The following is a 25,942-nucleotide window of genomic DNA, read 5'->3' as shown; positions in this document are numbered from 1 at the left end:
AACTACTTCCTACTTGATAAGTGCGCACGAGGAGCCGGATTACCGCTCCCGTGACGACTCTTAATCAAAGTACTTGGTGTGTTGGGTGAGGTCGCTAACGCGCCCACAACTACCGCACTGCACGCAAGAGAAGCAGGTTAAACCGCTTCCTCGCTGTGCTAGGGTGTGTGTCTAAGTAGAGCGTGGCCGCATTACGACGTGCCCGCCTACACTTGGTAGCACTTGAAATCCTTACCACACACCGCATCTCTGCGTGTGTACGTGAGGCTGAGCCTTCATATTGATTGGGCTCATTTTCCTCACCTCTCTGAACATCATCGGGAGGTGGCAGGGCTTATGGCGCAGGGACTTGGTGAACAAGCCTTGGCCAGGCTCCTGGGTAGTCCTCCTGAGCAACATGTTGCTCAGTTGGAGTAGTTTGAGGCATTCGTGCTCGGACAGAGGAGGGCCGCGTCCGAGGCACAAGGCCATGCTGCGGCGGAGTCCGTCACTCAGACTAAGGATGAGCTGAGGCATGAGCAGGCTCGGAGCGAGGCTCTCAACAGGACTGTTGAGATGCTCTCTGCCCGGCCGCATCAGCCGAGGCCCATTCGGATGGACCCGCCCAAGTTCGATGGAACTGCGGCGCACACGATTGTCCACTGGCTTTTAGCCGTGGAGCAATGTGGTGTCGCCCAGCTCATCGAGGACGACAGCCGGATGGTGTCGTACGCTATGTCGCATCTGCGCGGTAAGGCCTCAGAGTGGGCTTACTCGGCGCTTATGGCGGACAGAAAAGCGTTCCCCTCATGGGCGATCTTTAAGGATAAGATTCGCGCCATGTACCAGCCGCCGAACAACGAAGTGTTGCTTCAGGCGCGCTTCTTTGGGGCGCGACAGGCGAAGCGATCTCTGCAAGAGTATGTGCAAGAGATGCGCTCGCTGTCCGCATCCATAACCGTAGGTCCGATTCCGGAGCACATTAAGGTGCCCACGTTTATGAACGGACTACGGCATGGCCCATCGCGACAGGCCCTTTTCAGAAAGGTGCCGTCGACGATGGAAGAGGCAATCCAAATTGCCTTAGTTGAGGAGCAATCCTACAACAGTGCCTCGGCGACAGCTTGGTATAAGCCGTCGGCCGAGAGGACAGATGCCACTCCTATGGAGTTGGGCAATGCAGACGTGGTCTGTTTTAAATGCGGCAAGCGCGGCCATATGATGGCTCGCTGCTATGCCAGGGTCCCTGCTGGGGCAAAAATGCCCAGCAAGAGGACTCCCTTCCCAAAGGGCGATGGCAAGAACCAGCGTGCGAGACGCATGAGTTCTGCCTCGACCACTGAGGGGTCGGGAAATGCAGGAGCGCAGTAGGGGCGGGATGCCCTACTGACGCGGACTCTGAAGCTACCCCTAAGTTCAGAGTTGTACAATGATTCGCGCTTGCGCATCATGTATGAGTGCCCAAAGACCAACAAGTGGACATCGTGGACGTGAGACAACTTATCTTACAGCAAGTCACGACATTTACTGGCCATGCCAGTATCAATTCTTGCGCAAGTACATTCGTGCTTGCGAGGTATGTCAACGGGTGAAGCCCCGCCGTGTACCTCTTTAACCTCTCCCACTTCGGCAGAATGTTGGCAGTCCGTATCTATGGACTTCGTTTTCGGATTTCCCGAAGACGAACAGCATCAGCGACGACATCAAGTCGTCCTGGTTTATATTCTACGGAGAAATTATACGCCGCGAAGAAGGAAAGACACCTCGCCATTCTTTGCGAGTGGTGTGGGCTATTTACGGCCGTGCATAATGACGCATGGTCCGCATATACGTTGTACAATCTATCTCCTAGGAGGTAGATCCTAAATTTAGCCAATGCATATTTCATGGCAAGGAGTTCCTTGTCATGCACTGGGTAATTGCGTTCAGCTGGTTGCAGCTGACGCGATTGGTAACAGACGACGCGCTCCGCGCCATCTGTATCGTATTGCATTAACGCACAGCCGATTGCGAAATCGCTGGCGTCACAGACCACATGGAATGGTCTGTCTTGATCTGCAATCGCCAAGATAGGCGATTGCATCAAGCTTTGCTTGATATCTTCAAAGGAACGCTGACAATCAGCGTGCCATAACCATTCTCCGTCTTTTTTGAAGAGACGAGAGAGATGATCTGCCTTCTCAACATAATTGCGGGAGTTCTTGTGCAAGTACGCCGCTAGCCCAAGGAACTTTCTAAGTCCCTTGACATCGACTGGAAATGGCCAGTCGGTAATTGCCTTGATCTTTTCGGGATCAGGGCGCACGCCGTGTTTACCGACGATGCACCCAAGAAGTGTTTTTTCGCTTGCAGCGAATATGCACTTCTCGAGATTTGCGTGCAACATGTGCTTTTGCATAAATGTAAAAATCTGACGAACGTGATTTTTATGAACTTCCACGTCCGCCTTTCTGTCAATTGTCTGACTATGGACGAAAAAATCGTCAAAATAACTCGGTGCGAATTTTTGCACCGGACTCAACGGATTCGTTACGCATCTGTTGAAAGTTGCAGGAGCGTTACTAAGCTCCTGTGGCATTAATAGCTTTTTCCAAAGCATCCCACTGGGAGTGCTCACTGCTGTGTACGGGATGTCTTGTTCACGCATAAGGATCTGATAAAATTCATCCATCAGATCCATAGACGGAAAGATGGTACTCTTAGACATACCATCTATGATTACGTCTTTTCTAGGTATCGGCGTTTGAGCCGGTACCGTTGCAGCATTCAGTTTATTAAATGCGTGCACTATCCGCCACCCTCCTGTCGCCTTCGGCACACAGAAGGTTGGAGAGCTATGTGGGGAGGTTGACCTCCTTTCATGGCCCGCTTTTACGCGACCGGTAAAGAATTTATCGATCGCAAGTACTTCTTCACGTGGCAGTGGCCACTGCTTCACTGACACAGTACTTCGAGCCCGGTTTGAGCTCGATCTAATGTCGAGTGCCTTAATCCATAGGCAACTCGCATGGAACTATCTAGGGAATACAAGGACTCGCTCGAGCAAAAAAAAAGTTTAGCTCTTGCTCATCACGCATTAGCACTAAGGTCAATGCGAAAGATACTAATGTTGATTTAATTTACATTGAGGTGGACAAACTCAGTAATAACAATAATGTTATTACTGACTTTAATAACGATGCTGAAAGACTTAACATCAAAAAGAAAATTATTAATGAGAACGATAATACTCTTAATAACGAATAGATTTAAATACCGCAGTGCGAGCCGGTCGCACTGAAAACAAAAAAAGAGATAGCAGGTAATTTTTTTTGGCTTGAGAAGCATGGGTCCGTCTTGTACAGGAGTCCATCGCTGATGCGGTGGACCAACAGAAACGGAAGACAACATACCATCAATTAATTCTAATAACCCAGTCGTACTGTCTACGGTTGACCTTCTGAAACATGTCGTGATGAAGGCAGTGATAAATTACTGCCCAGGTATATTGGGCCGTTTTGTGTTCTACATCGCTGCCTCGTGGTATGCGTGCGCGCATCCTACGTTTTATGTTGGGTATCTATGGGTACGAGGCTTCTTCCAATTCCGGGTTACACCGGAACGGTCGAGGGCATCGCCAAAGCCTGATGGTTTCGAGCCAAAGCCTTGTTGTCTCGGAACATAGTCTGATTCTCTTGAACCAGACGATCCACTCTTTCCTTCAAGGAAGAGATCTTCTGACGAGCTGTCACCAGCTCGTTTTGAAGGGACTGACATGTCCTCTTGTTCGCCATTTGTTCAGTCGCAACCTGCGCACAATTTTTCATATGGTCACGAAACACATTGTCGACAGTCACCGCTAACTCGCTGCGATGGGCTCGCTCGTGATCAAGATCCTCCTTTAGATAATAAGAGGAGTGGTCCAATCACGATGTTGATTCGGGCTCGTCAAATGAGTCGATCCCGATTCCCCCCCCTCCACATCCGTTGACAAATTCGAGTGATGAGAAGCATTTTCATGTTGAAAGCTTCTTGAACCGCCGTGAGGTAAAGGGGGTTCGAACGAGTCATCTCGTTCGTTGGCGAGGGTATCCACCCTCGCATGATAGTTAGGAACCTCGTTCCCAACTGATGTTGGACGGGTCTCGTCTTGCAGTACGATGAGAACATCCGCCTCGACAGAGAGTCCATCAAGAACGAACGTTTCCCGCGCTCGTAATAGTATTGAAGGTTCTCAATCCCTTGATGCATCTTGTTAGATGAGCGTCCTCAAATGAGAATCTTTAAGGGAATATTTCTTTGCTCTCTACCTCAAGCTTTGGGGTACATGCTTCTTTAGAGGCATGACCTGCCCCTTTAAAACAGCATTGACATGAGTCCCCCCACGAAAGGCAAGGAATTCCTGCCTGTCTAGACAAACGTTGTAGCTTATAGTGTGCACCGACTACGGTCCGTTTCTCGAACCGTTCACGGAGAGCATTTAGCTTGTCAGGCCTATGTTTTGCATATTGAGCACAAAGGCTGTCCAAGCTTGGAGCAAAGGTTTGCATCCTTCCCCCGCATAGAAGAGTACTACCGATGCCGATAAAGAATTCCGTCTCATTCTCACCAGTGAAGCCTGGCTGAGTCAAATAACGGAATGTGATATCGATCGTTGTCATACCAGACCAACGAATTAGGTTATTCTTCGAGGGGAAACTATGTCTATTTTCAGGAGCGAGCCGCAACGTTTTGCGATTCCTCTCTTGATGGCGCATGTTAACGTTAACTTGGCCCTTGAAGCAATCCCTAGAATCACTCCTTTCCTGGCGTATGCAAACTAGCACCACCAGTAACACTCTTCCCTACAGATCACTTAGTTTCTAGTGACGTATACTTAGTCACCAGAGTGATCATCGCCCACGAAGTCACCATCCGATGACTCCCCACCAAACTCGTCATCACCTCTTAGGTTGTCACATTAGAAACCAAAGGTTTAACGGACTCGTCCTTAGGTGATCCGGCGGCATTTACAGTAGCCACTGAGTCGGGCGGTGCCGGTGACTTGGTCCAGTCACCTACAATTGGTGTAGCAGGTGACTTGTCACCGTCACCTGCAATTATATTATCAGATGACATATCTCAGTCACCTTCAATTGGGGTAGGAGGTTACGTATTCCACACAGTCGACGCATTAGCGTCTACTTAAACATTTGCAATACTAACAGCTGCACTAATCCGTGCAGCTGCCAGCTTTGCGGCCTCACGGGCCACGCGCACAGACTTGTTTGTCGCCATGTTGATCTCGGTCAAAATCAATAAGGCAAATAATAACGGTATTTTGATTAAAATCAATAATGCAAAATTACACGGAAAGACATAATAGTATTTCCGGTCACCCTACATCAGTCGCAATAGTGACTGTTAGTTAAGGTGGGGTGATGAAATGGGGTGTCTCGTTTCATAGGTATTATTTCCTATAAGAGGAAATAAACAAAGAAATACGAAATTATATCTTCATTAATTTTAACTTAAATAGTACTCATATTACCAAATTTGGTAATTGATACAATAAAACATTAGGTCTATTGATCGGTTGATTTAAGTCTAAATCAGTCCAGTCAATCATTATAAGACAAGGATAGTGTGGATCGCAAGGACGCGACATCCTTAGTTAAATATTAATATAATACGTTCAGAAGTAGATAGATGATCGTTACTTAGGAAACTAAATACATTAATACAGCTTTACTATTCTCTATTGATAAGCCTTAGTCTAGACCTGTAAGCTAAAGACCCTAAGATCCATAGAAACCTTCCTCTGTAACTTTGTGTACGTGTAATTTCGAGGCATCTCACCTACATTGTAATCAGTGTAAGGTTAACTAGTACTGATCAGTACTATTGAAAGGTGCCCCGTTACACAAGTGGTGGGTCTAATTACTTCACTTGTGTGGGGCAACTTTCATTGCGAATAGGTGCGAATCCAGCGTGGGAAATGCGTCGTCTGTGTACGTGCTACATGTGATGCTCACTCACAGGCTTCACCACCGAGCTAAGAAGTTGTCATCACCACTTTTGTTGTTCTGTTAGGATCATGGCAGGGGTATGGCCATTTCCATATGTTTCGATCCAAACAAGGAGATTTTCTCTCTCTTGTCCTCATATGTCTCAACACTGACAACAAGAGGGCAAGCCTTAGGCTCCTGATCAGGTACAGGAATTTACCGAGTTGCATAAATGCTGCTAAGTGGTCCGATATAGAAAGATTCATGTTGCAGAAAGGCTTTAAGCCTTGCAACAAGAACCTTTGGGCCCTGAAAAGGATGTGATCTCTACGATCCAGCCCAAACAAATTTGTAAGGTTATCAAACGCTACGCGTTTCACCCCTAAAAGTTTGAGAAATGGATCTATGTCAGCAGACGCTCGGACTTATAAAGACTCAGGCGTAGATTGGCGAATCGGACTTAATTCATTAAGATTATACGAAAAACTAAACTTTAATTAAAATTTAAAATGTGGAACCTTACCTTAATTCCACCAGATCTCTATCTGGTGGCTACTACTCGTATTTCGTATCACCTACATAAAAATGGGATTGTTTTAGCCAATCAGAAGCCTTACTTATTGCGCTCCGCATATTTTTTTTCACGATAAAAAAACATCGTTTTGAATCGGGCTGGGTCAAGTTGATCTACTCTCCATATCCTTCTTTTTGACTTGTAAACAAGCGGGTCCTACGAATTATTATCAATCACAATACATTCTCTATATCACACTCAATTTCTACTTTCTTCCTTGTCAGGCTGTTCTACAATGCTTCCACCACACCACCCAATGCATCCTTTCCCAGCACAATGGCCCTGACGGATGCAGCTCGCGAATTCGCTCATGCAGAAGGATATGCTGTGTCTACCCTAAATTCCGACAAAAAGAAGATTATTTTGTAATGCGATCGACGTGGTACCTACCTGCAAAGGGCAGCAACATGACTTGAGTTGCCGCGAAACTCTGCGAGCCGATTGACTAATTGCCCGTTTCGTCTATCAGGGCGTCTACCAAGCGATAACAGCTTGCAACTGCGAACTTTTCATAGGGAACATAATCATGAACCTTCAGACAACATAAGTAGTCATCCGACTGCCTGACGCTTTCAATCAGAGCAAAATTTGTTAGTACAAAAACTTCTTAAGGCTGGGATTGCGCCGAAAGAAATTGTCACAACCCTACGCCAAATAGATCCCAGCACAAAAGCAATAGGAAGGACAATCTACAACGAGCGCCAGCGGTGCGAGCAGAAGAGCTTCGCAATCGTACACCACTGGACGCTCTATTTGACATTCTGCATCATGCAGAGTGGGTTTATAGGTGTGAAAGATGATTATCATCATCTTTTCACACCTATTCTATGCCAGCCAAAAATCTGTGGAACTCCTTTACAGACATCCATACGCTTTGGTGGCGGACTGCACCTAGATAGGTGCAGTCCACCACCAAAGCGTAAGGATATCTGTGATCGATTCATAATGCCGGATCCTCCATATCACTGGTGTCACAAGCTTCAACACTTCCTCCCAATTGCTATTGCTTTCATCAGGCATGAACGTGAAGCGGACTACCTTTGGGCTCTCGATCAACTGCCACAGACAATCACAACAGACCGAGAATTTGCCCTAAAGAATGCCCTGAAATAACATTTCCCACCTCAACCCATCTTCTATGCGTTTAACATATTTAAAAAAACGCTCTAGCAAATTGTCGTAAGTTTTTTGGACCTGGGGATGACTGGAATAAATTCGTGAAGAGTCGGACAGATGTAATCTATTCGAAATCAGAGGAAGTGTAAATCAATCTCATGATAAGCATGCACTCAACATATACTGCACTGCCTAACATGCTGGCCTATCCGGATACCACCTGTCTGACACATAAAAATTAATTTATTTACGCATACACCAGGAATTGCATGCATTTTGGCCACGTCACATCATCGAGAGCTGAAGGGCTTCATCATATGTTAAAGAGCTACATAAGTGTTCCGGAAAAAACTTGGGTGATGTACAAACTCGCGTAGCTCATGCTGCTTAAGCCCAGATTGAAAATCTTGGTGTTTAGCTGTCGTAGGAGCGAATGCAAGTCATGCACAAACACAGAAAATCCCTTTCTTTGCTGTAGTGCGCCGCATTTCAATATACGCACTAGGAAAATGCTTTGAGCTATGAGTTATCTGAAGATCCTACCAATGCCACCATAACCTGTTCAGTTGCGTGTAATTCAAGAATGGAATACCCTGTCAGCATCAAATAATCTGCTTTTCTAAGAAGTGGCCGCCCTCTCACTGTTAAGAGTTTCCACCATTAATGGCGCTTGGATGCAGCTGCGCCTGCAGCCATGCCTGAAGTGGGTAGACAAAATGTTGCCACCATATTAGAGGCTGTCAAAGAACGTTACAACATGGTGGAGTATCGCCATCAAGAAACCATTATGGGAACAGCTACGATAAATTGCAGTCTGGATGATATGGCTCCAAGAATTCTGTCCCTTAGCGTACTCGTGGTCGCTCAACTGGATCTAGACCGTCACAAAAAATAATAATGTGCATCAATCATCAAGGCAACGAGATCCATCTGAATTTGAGTTTGTTCAAGTAGCGGATTGCTCGAAACTTTGCATACAATCAGGTCAAAATGCACGCAGGTGCCCCATCGCTCAATCTCTGGCTCTTTTAAATAAGTCCTTTTATCCATCTGAATTTGAGATTGTATAAGCAGCAATTCGTTGAAGACTTTGCAGTATTTGCAGGAATAAGGGTCACAATGCACGCAGGTGCCCTTAACGCCGAATATCTGGCTCTTAAATAAGTATTTTTTATCCACTTCATCAACTTGCCATTCCACCCCAGCATTTGTTATTTCCACCCGTCATTATTTTTTCCACCCGTCATTATTTTTTCCACCCCTTATTTGTCTTTTTCCGCCCATATAAATAAATATGCGAAGCGTTATACATAATGCTTCTGATTGGCTAATCGGAATCAAGTTGGCAGCGACGGTATTTTTTTGCATGGGGTGGAAATAACGAAATGGTGGGGTGGAAATAACATTCCCCTTTATTTATTATCTAAGTTCTTAATAGCAAAAGGTGTGTTGTGAATTGTACACTTCAACCGAAGTATGCCCCATTACAATTTTATATTCCGTTGCATGGTTGCTACTCTGGCAAATTGCAGTGCACAATTTCGATTTGGCACAGCCATAAAAAATATGGTTTTCGGCACTTCATATGGTACGGATTCTTTATTCGATCAGGAGAATGATACTATGAATTCTGTAGGCTCTTATTTCCTCGATTTTTCGTTCCAAGTTGCTTAATTCTTCATGGAAGGTCCTGTCGCTGCGGATGCGCTCTTTGAGCAATAGTAATCAGGCAGCAAATAATAGGTGGGCGCGAGTGGGCTTTAATATATGCCCCGTCATGATTATTTAGTCCCCTTAAAAGTCTTGGCCCGCAAACGCTTGATTACTTACGCCATGAGCTATTTAGTGCTTGTACGTGCGCAAATAGCCCATGCTTTAGTAGGGTTGGCAATTGAGACCGTGAATGAGTCTAGCTAGTATCATGCATCTTTTTGTGAAGATGCTCAGACTTGGAAAATGATTTTTATGACACTATCGCGTTAGAAGCTCAGCTATTTAAAATGAGACTTGTCGAACGCAAATCGTGTATAAGATTTATAAAAAGCCTTCCCATCTGGGAGGTTACCGGCATGACTCTTCCGTCTCGTGGAACAAGACGAGTATATTTTCACCGACCTTTCGACGGGCGTGTACACGTCGATAGCGGCGAGTATGCTAACATCATACGTTTCAATTGAGAAATATTAAATAACAATACTCAGATTTGTGACTATTTTTGAATAACGACTACAGTATAACCTGTCTAAATTAATAATGTTGGGACGCCCTTTCCTGATAAATTTAAAAAGTTTAGAATTTTAGACAGGTGTAGTATCCCACAGATAAATTAATTATTTCGCTTTTTTGGAGGGATGTGGTTATAAAAGAAAGGCCTCTCCCACAATCCCCAAGAAGAACTCAGCAGCGCATCAACAATGCCTCTGGGAGGAGCACGCCACAATGACGGACGATGTCCGTGTGGCTCTCTGCAAACATTACACATAGAATCCCGCACTGATCTAGGCACAGCTTGTCAATTGACTTCAGGACAAATATCAGCTGGGGGTCAGCCAGGCGACGGTCTCCAGCACGCCGAAGAAGAAGGCAGACCATCTTCGACTTTCAGAAGACAGCAGTAATGTATTCACTGATGGAATCAGCTCTGCTGGCTTGGTTTAATGCCCATTCGGATCGTATCAGTCTTAGCGGAGACGTTGCCCGTGAACATGCAGAGCGGATTTTGGACCTTCTTTGTCCAGGACATGAACTATTTCAGCTTTCCAACGGATGGCTGGAATCCTATATAGCTCTGAATGGAATCCGCGCCTATCGCAGTTCGGAGAGAGCGGCGCGATGGACATGGTTGATGAGGAGGATGCGCTTTCTCCCTTATGCGAGGTCCTCAATTAGTATAAATGGAAGAATATCTACAACATGGGTGAGACTGGCTTGTTCTATCGGATGCAGGTAAGCACTCTGCGAAGGACACCAAATTTTGTTATCTGGTGGCTAATGCAACTCTTCTGTTTCAAGCTGACACTTCGCTTGCAACAGGGAGCTGAAGGGGTGAAAGCAAACAAGGAATAAATGTGACTGTCTACTGCAATGGTGATGGGTCCGACAGAGGCCCCTATGGATCATTGGCACTACGCCACTTCTCGCTGCTCCCGCCATGTCAATCTCCAGAACCTTGGCTATCAGTATCGCAGCAACAAGAAGGCCTAGATAACACAAATTATCATCTTGGAGTGACTGAGGGACTTCGATGGGAGAATGGCAAACCGCAAGGTGCTGCTGATCCTGGACAACTGCAGTGCACACGTCCTGCTTGCTGATCTGTCGCAGCGAATCGCAATTCGCAACACGACAATCTACTATATTTCGCCCAACATGACGTCGAAGCTTCAGCCGTGCGACCAGGGTATCCTACGCAACCTCAAAGCCTACTAGGCGCAGCTTCTCCCGTATGCTCCTTCAGGATCTCGACAATGGTGTCGTTGAGCCGGCAAAGATAAACATCTTTCATGCTATCTAGGTGTCAGTCTCAACTTGGTCTAACGATGTCCGCATTGAGACCATCCATAACTGTTACCGGCATTGCAACATCCGGTCAGAACCAGCTGATGCTGCACCAGTCCTAGAGGAGCAGTGCCTTGACAATGAAGTCATGGTGGAGATGGAACATCAGATTAGACGCTTCAGGTATCCTATCGTGATGAACATCCGCAACCTGCTAGACTATCCTACCGAGCGGATCACATCATACATTCCAGACGTGGATGAAATCATTGAGGACCACCTCCCGACTCAGCCTGAGGACGAGCAGGAATCGCTGTCGTAGATGCTCAGAAAGCACTCGAGTTGCTTGAGACAATCTGGCTGCAACAGGATGGCGGCGCGCTGGGTTTTCTCAAGTCCGTACAGCAGATGAAGGACAGCGTTGGAGCAATCCGCACAAACCAAATCGCTCAGCCTGACATACTGTAACGGGGCACTACGACTTGAACTGCTTCAGTACAAGTCCATTTCGCACTGCCTCAGTTGCAAGTGGTGCCCTACATTATTTCACGTACACTAGTACGTGCAGAGGAAGACTTCTCTTTAAGGCAACTAACTTAAAGAGGGTTAAATGAAAACTGTATTAATATAAGTAAGTATCTCTTCTATCTATCTTTGTAAATGTTGTCTTAACTATAAACTAATACTAAACATGTAAATGAATTCTTATCTATCTTATCTCGTAACTCTCTTTGATTACTTCTACAGCTGATTAGTCTGCGGAATAAATAGACATAATGGTCTATACCTATTTATGGATAAGAATTCAGGAAATTACTATTTAAAGTAATTTCCTCCAAATATTATCTACCTTTTGGATAATATTAATTAACAATCTTTTATTGTTAATTTCATGTAACGATACACCCCGTTACATGTAGCAACAATCAAACAGGACACGAACTGGCGTTAGCCAGCTCTTTTCGAACGACGGCTCTGGATCGGCCACCATGCCCCCCTCCCGACAGGGAGGAAGGCGCGGCTTTGCCAAAGGCCAGCCGGACGATCCGGGACTCTAGTCCGGCCCTCGCCTTGCCGGAGGATGCGGGGCCGCGGGAGAAGGCATTAGCTCCCTCCGCTAGTAGCCCCACATCCTCTGCACACAGGGCAGGGGCTCAAGTGCACCGCCGCATCTTCTGCACACGGGGCAGGGGTCCAGCGCACGCCGCATCTTCTCCTCTCGCGGCCTCTCAGCAGCCGACCTCCTCAGTGGCTCTGGAGTCTGGCTTGGCGGGGGACGCGTCAATCCCTCTGTCTCGCCGCTCCGTAGCGGCGAGACAGACGCAGTAGCGCCGCGGATGGACGACCGACTGAGAGCGCTTCGGGGGAGGCTTTCTGCGTCTTCCTCGTCGCCTTCGCAGGCTTCCCCGCCTCCAGTTCATCCGCGCGAAATGTTGGAGGCCCTTACCACAGCGATGAAGGCTTCTACGGGGCCCACGTATCTGGATGTCTGGCGCCAGACCATTCAGGAGTTATTTGCGCTGGAATTTGCTCGCCTTCCCGTCAGCTTGGACGCGTTTCCGGCCGAACGCAAACGGTATCTCAAGCTCACAAGTACTGAGCTGGTGAGTTTGCTGGATCTGTTTAAGCAATGTTTTGTTGTGACATCCGGCCGCTACGTCGACTGGACCCGTTTAGCCCACCAGATCAGTAAGGAGATCCTCGTCACGAAGTGGGCATTTAAGGAAATCTATCGCAAGCTGGCCAGCCGACAGAAATGGGCTGTGGCTCCAATCCCACGGCTGTGGTCTCAGGTCGTGCAAACAGGCATTTCGGCAGGTCCGGACAGCACGACGGGCAAGCAGCGTCCCGTGTTTGATGACTTTATGTTTGATCCGAAAAACATTTCAGTGGGAGAGGCGACCACGCTTCGTGCCATTTGCTCATCGCGCCTTAACTTGCCAGGTACGCATCGTCTGCGCGAGGGTACGGATGATAATGGCGCATCATCATTGGGATTGCGGAAGGGCATATTGCCTGTCGTCGGTTGCCTGATTTTCTCAATTCTGTCTTTGACAGCGACGAGCGGCTTCGGTTGTGTCAGACTGTTCAGGCGCAGGTCGAGGGACAGTTGGTATTGAAACTTCGGCATGGTTGTGATATCCCGATTGGACGTCGGACGACACACGCTATCACGGAGAAAAATTTGGAATCGGCGGAACTCTTGCGGGTCTGCTTGCCGGATCTTCACCGTTTCCTCGAGTTGGCCAAGACGATTAGCTACAATCGTTCTACCCGGTCAATCCACTTCTATTTCTTTACGCGAGCCATTCCCAACTTGCACCAGGATGTCGTAGTGCTTTTTCAGGGCAGGGCGTACACGCTCGAGAATGTTCATCAACCGGTCAGGGGCTCGGTCTGGTTGAATCAGCGGGGTCCAGACGGGCGTTCGAGCCACCCTCGGGCAGCATGCACCATTCTGCTGTATAATCTCACCCGGTTTGATGATATTGGGCGCATTGCTACCTACCTCCGCTCCACGATACCGACGGATTTTGAGCTAGAGGATATGGACACCTGTACCCCGAACTCATGTACGTCCACCGCCTGGAAAGTCACATTTCATCTGGCGGGTTGCCCGACCTTTCTACAAGGAAGAGTCAGACTGCTTTTAGTTGGGGCCCCCATTATCGTCCGGCATCCGGACGTGGGCCGTCGCCTCCAATGTTTGCAGTGTAGTACGCTCGGCCACCCGGCGTCGAGATGTCAGTTCACCGATGCGCAATTACGGGGGCCGGGCGGGCTGGAGGTCTACGAAGCCAAGCTTCTCGCTGTCGAAGATCTGGCTAAACCTTTTAGTAGCCCAGACAAAATGCGGCAGATGGCGTAGCGACGACTCCTTGTGCAGCAATCAGCCGATGCAGCGACACAAGCCGCGGTGACGCCGGCGGTACCGGTCGCCACTCCCAGTACATCGCCGGCCGCCGAGCCCCAGCCAACAGGTATACCTATCCAATCGGTGTATGCTACTACGGCCACGCACGAGGGCCCGCCGCCTCCGGCCCAAAAACCCCGGCCCGAACAGCCATGGCTGAGACGCCCCCTTCGAGGGGGTCGTCGGCCTTGGCCTCCAGTTCAGCCCCCCCCCCGCCTCAGCTGAACGTCAGCAGCGGGAGTTATCACGTTCTCCAGGAGGATGATCGGGCAGTGGAGGGTCCGTCTCCCGCACCGGAAAGCAGTGTCGCCTCTGGCCACTGCCTCGTTTAACAAGTGCTTGCAATCGATAAATTCTTTACCGATCGAGAAAAGCGGGCCATGTGAGAGAGTCAACCTCCCCACATAGCTCTCCGACCTTCTGCGTACGAACCTCCGTAGCCGGAGACTGGAAGCTCCCCGGCTCCTGCTTCTTCGGCACGGCTGTCCCACTCCCGGCTGCTGCCGGAAGATCAGGCCCGGAAACAAGCAGCCGGCATCCGGGGCCCGGCGGTAGTCACCGCGGGCCCGGCTCTCCTGATCCAGCAGCATCGGGACGGCTGGCTTGCGAAAAGCTTTTAAAGCTGCTACCGGACAGGCAATGTCACTTGATACCCATGGATCCTAAGCCGCCAGTGAAATCCATCCACATGGGTGAACTTGTGAGCATTCTGGGAGTTCGGGAAATTAATACCCCAGCGAACGGCAATTGTTTAGCGATAGCTCTTGCTCAAGCGGTGGCTGAGTCTACCTTGGCCGCCTCTACCAAGGATCAGGAGCCTCTCACAGCCGGCATCAAACGAGGTATCGCGTGTACAGGACTCTTGAACTTGGAGGATCAGCTCCCTCACGACTTGCGGGAGCAGGCACTTAAGAATGTTGGCCGTGGGTGGGCGTCGTTGACGCGCACGGAGTTGGCTTCTCAATTCCGCTGGTTTTTGACGGACTATGCGGCCACCCCATCGGGTAGAACTTCGCAAGTGCCTACGGACTGTTGGGGGGGGGCAGTGACACACTTGGCATGGCAGCCACGTTTTTACAGAGAGACATATTTGTCGTTCAACGCGAGGAAGCCACCCCTCAGTGGCGTTGCATTATTAAGCCCCCGTGACATAAATAATTATCCCCAGATCAATCCGCTTAAAGTCCTTACTACTGTGAACGGAAAATTTTGTGCACGGATAAGGATATGATAGAATCCATCCATCAGATCGTCAATGATTACGTCTTTTCGTGGTATCTGCAGCGCTCAATTTATTGAACGCATGTACAATCCGCCACCCTCCTATTTACGTTACGTGCACATAAGGTCGGAGAGCTACGTAAGGAGGTTGATATCCTCACATTGGCTCGCTGCTAAGTGATCGCAAAGAACTTATCGATCGCCAATACACTTTCACGAGGCAGTGGCCACTGCTTCATGACACAGTATTTCTAACATGGTATCAGGGGTCGAGTTCAAGTCGAGTACTTTTATCCTTAGGCAACTCGCACGGTTAAAAATCAGGGACTAAATCCTTAAATTCGATCATACCTATACCAAAATTTGTCTTCAAGGAATCTTATGACTGAGACGCAATACGTTCAATCATAGTCTTCCCATCGTGGAAAAATTCGTCTGTCATGAGCTGCTGAGACCCCGTTCGTTCTCAGGAAAATATTATTGCTGACCGAATATATACCATCTGTGACTAATATACAGATCCGCTTGACCTTTTCACTACGCAAGACATGCAAGAACCGTTTTAGTTCGAGCGTAGGAAATCAAGTTATCTCCAAAGTTAACTTCGTAGGCAATATCAGATCAAGTGTATAAGCGCCTACACTTGATCCATTGTTTACTAAGACATTCAATCTCTCACTTTACTCTTTTAAAACTTATTTCCAAAGGTACCTGGAAACCTTTGCCATATGTTCCTGGGGACTTGTTCCCGCAGAAGGTTTTATGCCTTATTCTTTCAAGTTTTATTGGGGGGGGATATTCTCCCCAATTGCCTCTAGCTGTGGTTGCGCAAACACAGCAAGATTCTCTGCTATCGACTTTACAGTCGATTTTTAGGTCTCTCACACTGTCTCTTATCGACAGGCGTCTCAAATTTTCTTTGATGTTGCTTTCCAAGCAAACATCCTTGTTTCGAACCACTCTAATTATTTGAGTTTTTCAACTCCGACGCTGCCTCTGCTTGTGCACAGCCGCCGGCAGCTGACTCAACAGTGTGATTCCTATCACACTGTGACCTTGTGCAGTTGTACTAACGACCGTACCACAAATGAGGCCATCGCACTCACTCGTAGGACATCCACACGCTATGGACGCTCCCAAGACGTTCATCAGTTGGCCATCTGATGATCAAGATACAGGCATCGTCACGGCTTGATGCTGCCAATTTATACACGGCTCGTACTTTCCGAGCCATGGTGATCCACGCATTACATCAAAGTAGTCATCCAAATCTAGTACGATGAAATATTCATCGTACTGTTGACCCTCTAACGTGAATTGGATACAACTACACGTTACTTTACTGTTATAGATGCGCCTGTTGCTAGGCGCACTGTCATCCTCGTTAAAGGTATATCGCGCTCAATAGATTTGAGTCTGCGATCTTCAAGCGATTGACGTCAAATGAAATTGTTCGACGCCCCACAATCCACTAGGCACTTTAATGGCTATTTCTGATTCTGTCTTGTGACGGGGTATATTCAACCTCAATACAACCAATCAACTAATGTCTTGTTACTTCAATTTACCAAATTTGGTAATATTTGAAATATTAAGTCGAAATTAAAAAGGTAACGACACAGGGATGAAAAAAATACAAAATCCAAGAAAGCAAGTTGGCCACGCTCGTTGTGCCTATGAAGTGAGTACTTTTGGTCGTTATTAGTCAGCTAGATGAGGTTGGCAGACTACTTCGTTGCAACTATTAATCGAGGAACATAAGCGTTCATTGTTTTGTTGGGTTTTTTGGGGTATTCACATGTGGGTCTTATTAAAAACAACTTTAAGAAAAAAGCACATTGAAGTGGTATTTTTGTGTTTGTATGTTCAAAATGACCCAAGAACCTCAAGATAAGAATTGGGAGCCGGTGTCCTTTTGGTTATGCCACCTCCCCATCACAGCAACATCTTTGTATGGGGTTTTCCTATATGGGTACTGTAACGGGGCACTGCCAACTTGTACTGCTTCAGTACAAGTCCACTTCGCACTGCATCAGTGCGAGTGGTGCCTCACGTCACTTCACGTACACTAGTACGTGCAGAGGAAGACCTTCTTCAAAGCACTTGCTTTGAAAAGGTTTAATTATAATCTGTATTTATATAATTAAGTTCTTCTTGTCTATCTACTTAATACTTACTTAATTATAAACTAATACAAAACAATTAATAAAAGTCTTATCTGTCTTTCTCTTTGCGCGCGGTCCAGCGCTGACTGGACCGCGGAGAAAGTAGATATAATGGTCTATATCTACCAATGGATAAGCTTTTAGAATATTACCATTTAAAGTAATATTCTCCAAATATTATTTACCTTTGGATAATATACTAATTAGCAACCTTAAATTGATAAATTCACATGAAACGATACACCCCGTTACAGGTACCGGGACCCCTCTCTCGCGTTCTAGCGCTACAACATCCGATGCGAACCGCCAATTTTAACGAGGCTGCACTTGGCGCAGCTATTTTGAGTGTAGAAAATGCGCGGCTTTGGTTTGCTTTTGCGTAAAAATATCATGTTGGTGTGCATTTACAGCAACATTTTTGTATGGGGTTTTCCTATATTGGTCCCCCGCCTCTTTGCTGCAATTTAGTAAGAAATACAGATTAAAAATGAAAACATAAAACATTTTCATGGCATCAACCATTCAACTAAATTGATAAATTAACAATTATATCTTAAGAGTCGTCCTTAGATGCCCTTTTTGGACTTGTGGTACCCAAATAACGGTTGGGAACCGGCATAGCCACCTTAATTATTTACCTCTGTACTTAGGAGATTCGCATAATTGTAGCAACTTGTTTAGGACTAGAATTTATATAGAAAACCTTTATGGAGGCCTTCCCAGCTTCAGTAGCTCGAAAGGTTTCCAAAAAGGCTTCTCAATATATGCGGAATTTCTTTGTTGAATAGCAACATGTTTTTTTATCAAAGAAATTACGAACGAAAACTGAAACTTTAGGAAATGCATGCGCTGATGGTGGGTACAAGAAAAGAACACTAAGATTTCCCTATTTGAAAGGGAAGCATGCACTTCCAAAGAAGTTGGTAGAAGTAAAGTAAAATAAATTCATCCTTAGCTTGACGTCCTAAGACTAAGTAACATGCATGCGCAAGAGCGCACCTCCGACCCTGTCGCTTATTTCGAGCACAACTTCTCTCTCGTGCTCGATTTGCTGCCTTTTCTTTTCGCTCTTTTTATGACTTGCCAATCAAGTGCGGGACGTCCTCGTACTTTTTCCAGAAACGAAATCGAAATCAAAGACGTTTCTCCAAATTCTCAAAATTTCTGACTCGGCACACATCAGAAATATTAATGCTTCCTTATCTTTTATAGGAACGACATTTGCTTAACTCGAAGCCTCCGCTCTTTAGAGTTTGACGTAGAACCAATCAATTGATTGATTAGTGACGTTATGCTCTTAATTTGGCTGCATCTTGCACGCGACCTCGTGAGAATTTAATGTCAAACAGCACCATCTCAAGCATCATCGATCCAAAGCGACTTGACGTAAGCGCTTACCGCACAGCAATTCCTTGCCAATGTTCAAACCGTCCTCAAACTCATAAAAAGTGCTGTTGAATCACGTAAAAGCAATTATTATACGTAGAAATGCACTTATATGTAGAATGCTGAAGTGCCATACCAAATAGTACATAAATCTTCTGATTTGCACAAGTCGAAGAGCTTTCCCTACATTCGAACGTGCGAATGTTCCATACTTTTATCAAATTCTCAGCCGTGAAGGTCTGCAAAACAACGCGTCGACTTCAAAGCTCAATGGCATCGGCAATTTCTCGCATGCGTCTTAGCTCATTTTGAATGGCTTTCGTCCAATTGACCTCATTGCAGATTCTGGGCATCCGCAGAAACAGTGCAGTCAAAAATTTCATGGATACAACCGCACGCTGTGGAACGTTCTGTCATGCTGCTACAGGTCGACTTTTGAGGTCGTGTTTCAATGAGATTTTTATAATCTTTTCGAGTAAAGTCTATTTGGCCACGCCTCGGAGGTCATTCTTGTCATTAAAACTATGCTCTTGTCGATCTGTCGGGACAAACGTCTTGACGCTGTGGCAGCGTTTGTCCTCGTCATTTGCTACATCCTAAAGACTATTCAGCCATCAAAGGGAAGGCATGACAAAAGTCCCGATGGCAAAGTGGTGCCCAAGCGCGTCCGGTATTTGCCATCCAAGATTCCATTTCTAGGGAATTCAATTGAGCTACTGATGAATTCAGCACGGATGCACGACTGGATAACCGATCACATGTTGCCGCTCGCAGGCGAACCGTTCATGCTGAGGCTTCCAGGCAAGGCTGATCTCATGTTTCTTTCAAAACCAGAACATCTCGAACAGGTGCTTCAAGTACAATGTGGCAACTTTCCAAAGAGCCAGCATATCCACAACGTCTATTTCGACTTGCTAGGTAACAGTATTGTGACGTCGAATGGCGAAGTATGGAAGCGTCAACGTCGAATCCTACTGAATCTATTAAATGCTCAAGCGCTAAAGGAAAACGTCACGCCAATCGTGCACAAGTACGTCGAACAATTGCGTCAGTTGTTTGAAAATGCAGCGACAATGAACAAGCCAGTAGATGTGTTTCATCTCGTGCATTGCTTTACGCTCGATGTGATTGCAGACGTTGGCTTTGGCACGGATATGAAGCTTCTTCAAGGTCACAACCAGGCCTTTGCGAAAGCCATGGACGAGTCGCAATACATTATATCGACTCGTTTTGAACAGCCCGATGGGGTCTGGAAACTCAAGCGGTGGCTTCATCTTGGCAATGAAAACAAGTTACGGCACGCAGTCGACATTATCAACGACCACATCATGCGCCATATATCGAACGCGATTCAGCGCCATCAAGACAACCTCAAAGCCAAAAAATCTAGTACAAAAGTCGAGGAATTACGAAACGATATTGTATCGGCGACGCTCGTCACGCAAGTTGCGAATGAGGTCGTCAATCCCGTCGAGTTACGCGATTTGGCGGTTGCTACACTCATCGCGGGGCGTGATACAAGCGCAGATGCGCTAAGCTGGCTATTTTATATGTTGAGTGAAAACCCACGCGTCGGGACGGAGTTACGCTCGGAATTGATAACGCATGTCCCTCGCCTTGCTACGGATGCCACGTACGTGCCGACGATTGACGAGCTACACGAAGTGCGCTACCTCGACGCGACAATCCGTGAATTGCTTCGAATTTTGCCTCCTGGTCCTTTAATTGGAACGCATTGTATCCGCGACACAATGTTTCCTGACGGCACGTTTGTGCCCAAGAATACCGACATGGGCCTTGCGTTCTATACCACTGGTCGTCTCACAAGCGTCTGGGGTGACGACGCGTTCGAATTTAAACCAGAACGATTTCTCGACACTACCACGGATGACGTTTGTCGCATGCCGTCATCGAAATTTTGTGCATTTAGTGCTGGCCCGCGCACGTGCGTGGGGCGCAATTTAGCGTACATCGAGATGAAGCTCGCGATTGCAATCATCTGGAGTCGCTTCGATCTCGTGCTTGAGCCTGGTCAGGCAAAACCCGCATACTCGCAAGGAATCACACTGGGCATGCAGACTCCACTACTCATGCGTGTGCAGGCGCTTTCGGCCTAAACTTTAATTCGACACTAGAATGGTAGATAAATATTGTTGATACGCAATTATTGTGCCCAATATTTTGTTTATTTCTTGGTTTAGCGGAACCTTCCGTGGGAATTGTATTAGTGCTCCCGTGATGTGCAGGGTCATTCGGCGATAATACTGACGATGCTCAAGGCGTATGTATTGTCAGGTATCATCTCTACAGCGTTGATCGTTGCGCTGTACCGTGCCAACAAGAGCAAAGACACGAAAGGCAAGCGTGCCATTCTTCTGCCAAACACGCTGCCCGTCTTGGGCAACGCCATTGAGCTGGCCGCGAATGCGCCACGCATGCACGATTGGCTGGCCGACCAATTCGTTTTAACAAACGGTGAGCCGTTCCTTGTGCGGCTGCCCGGTAAGGAAGACATCATGTTTATTGCCAAACCCGAACACCTGGAAGCAGTGCTCAAGACGCAGATTGACATTTTTCCTAAAAGTGAGTACATTCACGACGTGTTTAGTGACGTACTAGGCGATGGCATCGTCGTAACCAATGGCGAGATGTGGAGACGACAGCGTAACGTGTTTGTCGGGCTCTTTAGCTCCCGTGCCTTGCACGAGCACATGACGCCCATTGTCCAGAAATACTTGGTACAACTCGTGGCTATCTTGCTCGATGCAGCCGCTTCAAACAAATGCCTCGACGTGTTTGACCTGCTTCAGCGCTACACGTTTGACGTGTTTGGCGAAATTGGATTTGGTGCCACATTACATTCCATGGATGGAGCGTGCCAGCCCTTTGCGAAAGCCATGGACGAAGCGCAATATTTAGCTGGAAAACGGTTTAAACAGCCCATGTGGTTCTGGAAATTACGACGCTGGCTCAACGTAGGCGACGAGAAAACCCTGAAAGCCCATATTTGCGTAATGAATGAACACGTGATGGCTATGATTGCCGATGCCATCGCACGTCGTCGTTATCGTGCTGAAAACAAACCAACCAATGGATCAACTGCACCTTTTGACAAGGATATTGTATCAATTGTGCTTGACAAAATGGAGTCAAGCGAGAACGCGGTGGATTTGATTGAGATCCGAAATATTGCCATTGCGTCGATTATTGCGGGCCGTAATACCACGTCCGATTGTATGGGATGGTTGTTTCATTTGCTAAGCCAGAATCCGAATGCTGAAGCCAAATTACGGACAGAGCTTTGGACAAAGATTGAACCACTCCGTACCGACAAGCACTATATTCCAACGGCAGCAGAGGTCAATCGTGTGCCGTATTTGGAAGCTTGTATCCGTGAGGTGCTGCGTTTGTACCCACCTGCACCATTGATTACCACGCACTGTATCGAAGATACTCAGTTTCTAGACGGCACGTTCGTGCCTGCGAACACGGATATTGGCATTGCGCTTTTCTCTTGCGGACGCCTTACGAGCGTCTGGGGGGACGATGCTCTTGAATTCAAGCCCGAGCGATTTCTAGACAACGAGACGGGTAAAATCATTCCAATGACTGCTACAAAGTTTGCAGCCTTTAGCGCGGGACCGCGTATCTGCATTGGCCAGTCCTTGGCTTTTGTGGAAACGAAAATTGTGATTGCCAGTATTGTTGCTCGCGTTGAAATGACACCGGCATCTAATCAGAAAGTCGCATACACACAGGGCATATCGCTGGGTATGATGGAACCCCTTATGATGCAGCTTAAGGAGGTCGATGTGTAATTATGTACAAAAAGCCGATAAATTTTTATTTATCGTAGATTATGTGAATCGTTTATAGACCTTTCTTGCCTATCTTTTTTTTCTACATAATATGCACGAAACGGTAAATTTGGTGACAAGGATTAATCTTTATTACAATTAGGAAGTCTTCTGGTAATGGATATAACAGGCGAGAGAATTCAACATGTTAAGGAATTGCTCACGAGCTTCTATGTCCCCCGATACAATGACAAAGCCTTCTCATGCAACAAGTGAAAAAGACAAGAATGTCGAGTGCCACAGGCTGTAGTATTAATACCGCTGCCTCGTGGAAAGAGCATATCCTGGATCCGATCCCTGTAGCTGCAGAGGATGTGGGAGACGCTGTAACTTGTTTATTGCACACAATCCTATTCACGCGTGCGCCGGGTCCTGTACGCCCAAGCGAAGCCACGTGCCAGGCATTTCCAAATATCACGTATGCGCTGTGCGCTGTGGGCGACGTCAGTCGAAAAGTGGACCATTCCGTCCGAAGCTTTGAAGAATTAGTGGTGCTTGGTGGTAGCAACTTTGTCATGGGCGTCAGCAGCGGGATGATACCCGCTTACGGACAGACGCCTCTTACTTCGAGCAAAGTCAGAGGGGCTACAAGTGGTTACATGGTGGTTACGTTTTTCGAGCGGAAGGTAAAAAAGGCACTGTTTGGACTTATGTCCAATGAGGAGAAGACGATTTTTGAGAAGTGGGTCATTCCGGTTACAGTTACGTCGTCTCCTGCTGCGTCACAAGGTGCGAGGTTATTATCGAATTTCTGAGAAAAAAAGACTTACGTCCGACTTTATAAATTAGAGGAGCGAGAGCTCTGCGCTGGGGAGACCGAGGCAGCGCTTCAAAACACACTGCTACATATTTTGACGGCCGTGCAAAGCATTGATCACATTCCCGTTGCGATGTATGATTTCGAAATCGCAACATATAGCAGCTCGGAAGGCGTTCAATCGGGCAACATTGGTGGAAGTGTGCGCTTGATGCCTTAGATTGAGTCCGCAGTGGAGGATTATTATTTTCTAACACAAGTTAAAAGAATGCGTGTCGGCTATAAATCTCTTATTTAAAAAAGACAATTATAACAAAAACAACTTTGAATGAACTGTGAGAATATTCCACTTTTCCTGCAAATTGCGACTCGTAGTCGTCACTGCAAACCTTTGTAGAAATGCGAAAGTTTCTAAAAGCAAAGATATTGTCGAAAATTTATATTTGTTGTGAAACCAGCCTTCAGTCCAAAAAGTGATAAAAATCATAAAAACGACCCAGCATGTCTGGCTCCAACCTAAACCAACGCAACTAAATCTTGCACCACATAATGCGTGCCAACCGACACGGGACTCTTTAGTGCCGCAAGCGCAATCTCCTTCGCTGCACGCACAGCATTGCGAAGTCCAGCAGTCTCGCGAGTCACGCGGCACTCTTGATGCAATTTGTCAGCCTTGACTTCCAACAGCGCAAGCTTCTCCACTGCGCTCTCCATGCCAGCGGCCGTGCGAATCGGACCCACCGATTCCCACATAATGCGTTGAGTCGCCAACATCACCGCTTCAATTTCATTCGCATAGGAATCACGACCGCCACTAAGGGACGCAAACGGATCACATGCATGCATCAGATTCTTCGAATCAAACAAAGAAATGCGCTTCATATAATCATCCGCCGAGCTACAACCCCAAACCAATCCCTCCAATAGCGACGTCGACGCTAATCGATTCGCACCGTGAAGGCCCGTACAGCTCACCTCGCCCGCAGCATACAATCCAGCGACCGACGTCCGTCCTTGCAAATCAACCTCAACGCCACCACAGTGATAATGAGCTGCAGGAACCACAGGCATGGGCTCCTTCGTAATATCAATCCCACGGTCACGACAGTGCTGATAAATCGTCGGAAAGCGACGTTGAATCCACTCACCGTCCTTGTGCGTAATGTCCAAAAACATGCACACTTCATCTTGTTTCTCCATTTCAGCCAAGATAAGACGAGCTACGACATCCCGAGGCGCGAGTTCGCCGTCGGGATGGTACTCCTTGGCAAATGCCCGACCGTTTTTCGTGCGTAAAATCGCGCCTTCGCCTCGCAGTGCCTCCGTCAACAAAAAGCGCCGCTCGTTCGGAATATACAGCGTCGTAGGGTGAAATTGCACATACTGCATGTTCTTAAGCTTCGCTCCAATACGAGCAGCCATGGCAATTCCTTCTCCACGAGCTCCTTCAGGATTCGACGTGTTTTGATACACGTCCCCCACACCACCCGTGGCTAAAAGAGTGAATGGAGCACGGTAGTATTCGACTTTGCCGTGTAAAGTCACAGTTAAAGCCCCGACACAATCCCCCGCGCTATTCGTGACCAATTCAAATGCGCTGCGACCAGGAAGAAGGAGAATATTGGGATGCTCTCGCACGGCTTGGATCATGCTAGTCGAGATAGCTCGACCCGTGTGATCGGCCTTGTATAGAATCCGTGCACGGTTGTGGGACGCCTCGAGCGTAAGGGCCAGCTCACCATCGTCCTTGCGGGTAAATGGTACTTTGGCAACGTCCAAGAGCAATTCTTCGACGCGTCCAGGGCCTTCGACCGCCAATTTCTGGACAGCGACATCGTCACAGACACCCGCGCCTGCGCGGTGGACGTCCGACGATAACAGTGCGGGTGTATCGTCCTCGCTTTTGTAAATAATGCCACCTTGGGCATAATACGTTGCACAGTGGTTCGGATCGTCCGCGGCGGCGAGAATCGTCACGTTAACTCCTTGGTTCGCAAGGCGCAAGGCAGCGGCATTGCCAGCAACGCCACAGCCAAGAATAAGCGCTTTGCACTCAATCGTATCATAGTTGGCAGTTGCCACCGACGCACGGCGTAGCGAAGAGCTCCCAGTAAGTCGGTGACGCGGAATAGTAAAATTGGCCTTGACGCACGACTCCAGAGCGCTAAACGGAGCCGAAAGCATCGGCTGCGCCAACAGCTCGAGCTGAGTCATCGCGCCACTAGTGACGAAGCTGGTGATAAGTGTTGCTTGAATTTGACGGAATAGAAGACCAGAAAAGGCGCTTAGTGGGTGGCAGTGTACACGGGGTACTTCTTGTTGAAAATCCACGAGCTCTTCACAGACATCCAAGTGCGGGCTGGATGGCAAATTGCGTTCTGAAAAAACAAGTGCCGAGGTTTGTCCGGATAGTTCCTGATGAAAGGGCATTTGCGATGCTATTGGATAAAATTATTGCCTTTAAAAGCGAAATGTGTCGCTATGGACGAGACGTTTGCGTCGACAGTCA

The 25,942-nt window shown here is 47.3% G+C and overlaps 3 protein-coding genes across 3 annotated transcripts; 2 read left to right on the top strand and 1 right to left on the bottom strand.

The window, feature by feature from the left end:
• Positions 1–19,300: 19,300 nt before the first annotated feature.
• Positions 19,301–22,637, top strand: CCR75_004683 (uncharacterized protein; the record flags this gene model as incomplete). The annotated part of the gene is made up of 2 exons (XM_067962769.1): positions 19,301–20,915; positions 21,066–22,637. Exons 1-2 carry the CDS (start codon positions 19,344–19,346, stop codon positions 22,635–22,637), a joined length of 3,144 nt encoding a protein of 1,047 aa, XP_067820832.1. The 5' UTR covers positions 19,301–19,343.
• A 108-nt stretch (positions 22,638–22,745) lies between these two features.
• On the top strand, positions 22,746–23,918 carry CCR75_004682 (uncharacterized protein). Its single transcript, XM_067962768.1, has 2 exons — positions 22,746–23,405; positions 23,466–23,918. Exons 1-2 carry the CDS (start codon positions 22,880–22,882, stop codon positions 23,651–23,653), a joined length of 714 nt encoding a protein of 237 aa, XP_067820833.1. The 5' UTR covers positions 22,746–22,879; the 3' UTR covers positions 23,654–23,918.
• Positions 23,919–23,949: 31 nt separating this feature from the next.
• Positions 23,950–25,863, bottom strand: CCR75_004681 (uncharacterized protein; the record flags this gene model as incomplete). The annotated part of the gene is made up of 1 exon (XM_067962767.1): positions 23,950–25,863. The coding sequence occupies one exon, from the start codon at positions 25,861–25,863 to the stop codon at positions 23,950–23,952; it is 1,914 nt and encodes a 637-aa protein (XP_067820650.1).
• Between the last annotated feature and the right edge of the window lie 79 nt (positions 25,864–25,942).

Source organism: Bremia lactucae, linkage group LG12 (genome assembly GCF_004359215.1).
Source record: "Bremia lactucae strain SF5 linkage group LG12, whole genome shotgun sequence".
Lineage (NCBI taxonomy): Eukaryota > Oomycota > Peronosporomycetes > Peronosporales > Peronosporaceae > Bremia > Bremia lactucae.
Note: the sequence above shows the minus strand (reverse complement) of the source record. Positions and strands in the feature narration are given on the sequence as shown.